This window comes from Lactuca serriola, chromosome 8 (assembly GCF_051521515.1).
Source record: "Lactuca serriola cultivar US96UC23 chromosome 8, Lser_US96UC23_V15, whole genome shotgun sequence".
Taxonomy (NCBI): domain Eukaryota; kingdom Viridiplantae; phylum Streptophyta; class Magnoliopsida; order Asterales; family Asteraceae; genus Lactuca; species Lactuca serriola.
The window spans coordinates 130,797,065-130,801,800 of record NC_136415.1 but is presented as its reverse complement, the minus strand read 5'-3'; the positions used below and the strand labels follow the sequence as shown (position 1 = coordinate 130,801,800).

Here is a 4,736-nt window from a genome sequence, read left to right as displayed (position 1 = left end):
TAAAAAAAATATAATCCAAATTAAAAAAATTAAGATGAAACTAATAAATAACTATCGTCTATTTTCAGCAACACGATTTCTATGAGGTGATTGTGAACAAAGCTAGGGGAAAAGGTTGGTTAGCATTTTTTTCATTTATTATTATTATTATTATTATTATTATTATTTGGAGAATGAAGTTTGCACTTCTTACAATAATTAATGTTTTTTTTTTTTTTAATTTTTAATATCTACAACTTTTCCACTTGATATGTATGAAGATGTGCGAACGATTGTTGATGCAACCATAAAAAAAGATGAGGTAATAATGTTTAGTTTGATTATCTAGATTTATAATGTAGCTAAAATCCACTTTGTAGAAAATTTAGTTATAGAAAAAAAATAATTTAATATAAGGATTAATATATGGTAAATTTTATATATTGGCTTTGTTTGATTGATAGTCATATGTTGGTAAAGTTGTTGAGAGTGACTGGTATGAGAAGAAAAAGAACATTGTGCAAAAAGGACAGTAAATGGGATGCAAGCGAACCAATTATGCACTGTATTTGTTGGCTGTTTATCACATCATATTTTTCTGTTGTAACATTTTTATAAAAGGAAGTTTATTTTATTTATTTATTTTACCTGTAATAGTGGATGATTTGGTGCAATTAAAATAGATTTACAAAACTACCATGAAATTTTTTTCATTTATTTATGAATCCCTTTAAATGCAAAAATAGCAATGTACTTTTGTAAATGTCTAATTAGCATATTATAACATCATACTTTTCTGTTATAAGAGTTTTATAACAGAAAGTCTATGTTTTTTTTTTACAGGGCAAAAAGGGTAATATATATTTTTTATTGTCTTATTAATATATTATAGTAAATTATACTTAAATGACAAAAAATCCAAAAAGAAAAAATGTCTACCACATCATCATCTCATGGTATATCTTTTGCATATGTTATTCATTTTAACCTATGGTTATCATATTAGTTTATTGTCCATATGTAATATGATTTATTTATTTATCAACATTTTATATAGTAATGTTATCATTATATAAATCAAATTATCATGTAAAATTTTACCATTTGAAGTCGGTGGTTCCATTGAAGCAGTACCCAAGTCCACTAAAGCAAATAGTGAAAAATGTTGAAATATGAAACTAAACAGCATTTAGAATATGATTTAAAATCCAGTTTAGTCTAAACCAAAAATTAATTTGTAATCTTTTTAATCGAGAACCAAGTTCAGTATGACAAGCAGGGACGGATCTTCTTTGGGGCCAAAGGGCCTCTGGCCCCCTGTTTTGTTTATTATCACAATTAGTCTTACGTATTAAAATTTTATATATTAGGCCCTATAAAATTTGGCTTTATCACAATTAGTCTTAAGTATTAAAATTTTATATATTAGGCCCTATAAAGTTTGGCTTTATCACAATTAGTCTTAAGTATTAAAATTTTATATATTAGGCCCTATAAAATTTGGCTTTATCACAGTTAGTCTTAAGTATTAAAATTTTATATATTAGGCCCTATAAAATTTGGCTTTGGCATTTGTTCTTCAATTTTCATACTTATTATACTTTGGCCCCTAAATAAAAAGTTGAAGCTCTGTGATAGACGAGTAAAAAAACGTTTTTCCCAACTTGACGACAAGAGAGCTCTACTATACCTGAGATGTAAATAATATCTATAACACAATAAAGAACTAAATAAGATCATTATTAATTTTATCATATTATCACATTATTTTTTATCGTGTTTAACAAATCAAAACAACTTGTAAATAATTTAATTTAATACTTTTTCATACCTACCTATCTATCCTCCTGTAATCAACAAATCTTTCCCTTCTTCAATACGCCCACAAACGCTGCGTCTCAAAAACCACGTTCTCATCATCTCCTCCTCCATCACCACTACCACCACCGTCCTCCGCCGGGAAATAACTCCGATACTCTCTAAATATATTACTTTCCGGGTCTTCCTGATACCCCGTTTTGGGATTGCCGACATGGGTCAACGAGGAAGAATCCGTCGACAAGCCACGAGCATGCCGGGAAGCTGCCACCTGTATCTGGGACGGAGAGAGATCTGCGGTGACGGGGATGTCCGGTGGATGGGCGGGGAAATTAATCAATGCAGACGGACCACGTAAACAGAAAAGAGCGGCGTCATAAGCTCTGGCGGCCTCCTCCGCCGTGTCATATGACCCCAACCATATTCTATCACGACTGTTGGGTTGACGGACTTCTGCAACCCATTTCCCCCATTTTCTCATCCTCACACCCTTGTAACGCCCCTCCTTTTTCTCCGATCTACCACCGCCACCACTACCAGTAGGCCTCACCATTTCGATACTGCAAATTTTATCAATCAATCTACGTACATGTATATATATATATATATATATATATATATATATATATATAATATATATATATATACACACACACGTGTGTATTATGTATACATATGAAGACGTGGTGTATATTATAAACGCCACGTACGATTCAAGTTGTGCCAACGGAGACGAGGGCCATCTTCAGCCGCAACGTAACACATATGCATGAAGACGCGTGTATTGACATAAAGGTGGTGTACGTGGAAAAACTAGGTTACGTGGACTGTAGCTGAAGTCATATTTTGGGAAAGAAAGAAGATTAGAATCAACTTCACCAAATTTGCACACGTTTAACCATCACCCTTTCAATCACATTATATTCGCGAAATTGCAATAAAGTTTCGATTCACGTCAAATATTATGTAAAATATAGAGTGAATTCTATTTATAGCAAAAAAAAGAACAGTGTTTGGAATTATTGGTTGGTCAACTAACAAGAAAAAACGTTAGAATCAACTTCGGGAAAATACCGTCAATAGACAAAAAATCGGGGGCAATTTCAAAATTTAGTCATAAAAATTGACTTTGCCAGCTATAGACATACATTCTGCGGAGGACCCTCTGCCGACCTCCGCGGAATGACGTCATGTCCGCGGAATCAGAAAAAGTGTGATTTTTTATTGTTTAAAATATTCTTCCGCAGGGGTCCTCTGCGGAGACATTAACCCCTCCGCGGAGTGAGTTGTTTGACAGTTCATAAATCCCTCCGCAGAGGAGCTGACGAGGAGCTTCGCAGAGAGATTAATGTCTCCGCGGAATGGGTGGTTGCAACGTATTTGCGACGGTTTTTTTGATATAAAGTTTTTTTTTTTTTCAATTTTTTAGCTTCATTTGCATATTAGATCAGTTTTAGTTTTATTGTTACAAATTTGTTTTGAAAAGAAATATAAGTTTTATTATTTTATGTACTGGGGTTTTTGGCAGATAAGAAATTGGATTAAAACCTACGTTAGACCAAAATTTAACAATTTAGGTTTACTGTTTCCGCTAAATTTTGATCGTCGAATATTGTTTGATTTGGTCAAAAGTAAGGCTAATGTGTTCAATAGTAACATATCATTGTCATTTCAACACCCGATTCATGGGTATATTATGAATATTGTAGACGAAGCAGATGTTCATCAACTCAGAAATGTAATTTCTGAAACGAAGGAGATTGTGCATTTGTATTTGGAGGTGTTTGAGGGATGGGTCGAACAGACAGAAGCGGTTGACAAGATTGTACCATACAATGTTGAAAACATTGTATCTGATAATGTTGAAGAGTGTCGACAAGAAGATATTGTGGCAGTGAATACAATGGAAAAAGAAAATTTATATGAGTTTGAAAGACTGGCTGAGAAAACTTTGTCAGATGGTGAAGAGTCAAATGAGGATGGTCAGAAGATAAGTTCACATACGAGAAAAAAGCTTCATACATATTTTGCGGTATGCCTCTCATACCTGATTGTCCTGATCCTATTGTTGAACCCGTACCATTTCATAGTTTAGGTCCAAAGGATGATATGTTTGTTCGTCAAACATATGATAACAAACAACAAATAATATTTGCTTTGAGTCTTAAAGCAACTAGAGAAAAGTTTCAGTTTAAGACCAAACATTCTAAAAAAAAATTGTAATGAGGTATATAGTGAAATTGAGAACTATAGTTGGTGTTTATATGCAAAACCCTTGATCCTCACTAATGAATTTGAAATCGGGACTTTCAACAACGTACACACATGTTCGTCATTACAGATACACCCAAACCATAAGCATGCAAATAAAAAAGTCATAGGTACTATATTGCATGAGATTATGGGACAAACTCGTTCAAAGGTTTGGAGGACTAATGAAATATCAAGGGATTTGAATGTTTTGCTGGAAATCAATGTAAATTACAAATAAGCTTGGCATGCAAAACAATATGCTATGGAACTATTGTTGGGATCCTCTGAAGAATGTTTTTCCAAACTTCCTATTTATTTTCACAATTTGAAGAGGCATAATTTCGGTACGGTGGCCTATATACAAACATATTTAGAAGATTGTGTCAAGTGTTGTTTTTATGCCATTAGGAGCACGGTAAATACAAAAACTTGTTATTTAATATATAATTAATTGTAAAAAAATTATAGTGTTTATGTGTTCCATTTTCATATATTGCAGATATGAGCATTCAAACGTTTTTGTCGTAAAGTTATAATTATGGATGATGCCCATTTGAAAGGTGATTTTAAGGGAACCATATTGCATGCAGTCGCTATGGATGGGAACAACCAGATAGTGCCCCTTGCGCACAAAATATGCAAAAAATAGAGTGGTCTTACTTGAGCATGGTTTCTTGAAAATTTGT

General features: G+C 33.0%; 1 protein-coding gene across 1 annotated transcript; it reads right to left on the bottom strand.

Annotated features, from left to right (window-relative positions):
* Positions 1 to 1,758: 1,758 nt before the first annotated feature.
* Positions 1,759 to 2,358, bottom strand: LOC145069857 (ethylene-responsive transcription factor ERF016-like). Its single transcript, XM_079016803.1, has one exon. It carries the CDS (start codon positions 2,348 to 2,350, stop codon positions 1,853 to 1,855), a length of 498 nt encoding a protein of 165 aa, XP_078872929.1. The 5' UTR covers positions 2,351 to 2,358; the 3' UTR covers positions 1,759 to 1,852.
* Positions 2,359 to 4,736: the final 2,378 nt, after the last annotated feature.

Coding starts and splice junctions, on each gene's coding strand:
- LOC145069857 (XM_079016803.1), bottom strand. CDS start 2,350: ATGGTGAGGCCTACTGGTAGTGGTGGCGGTGGTAGATCGGAGAAAAAG.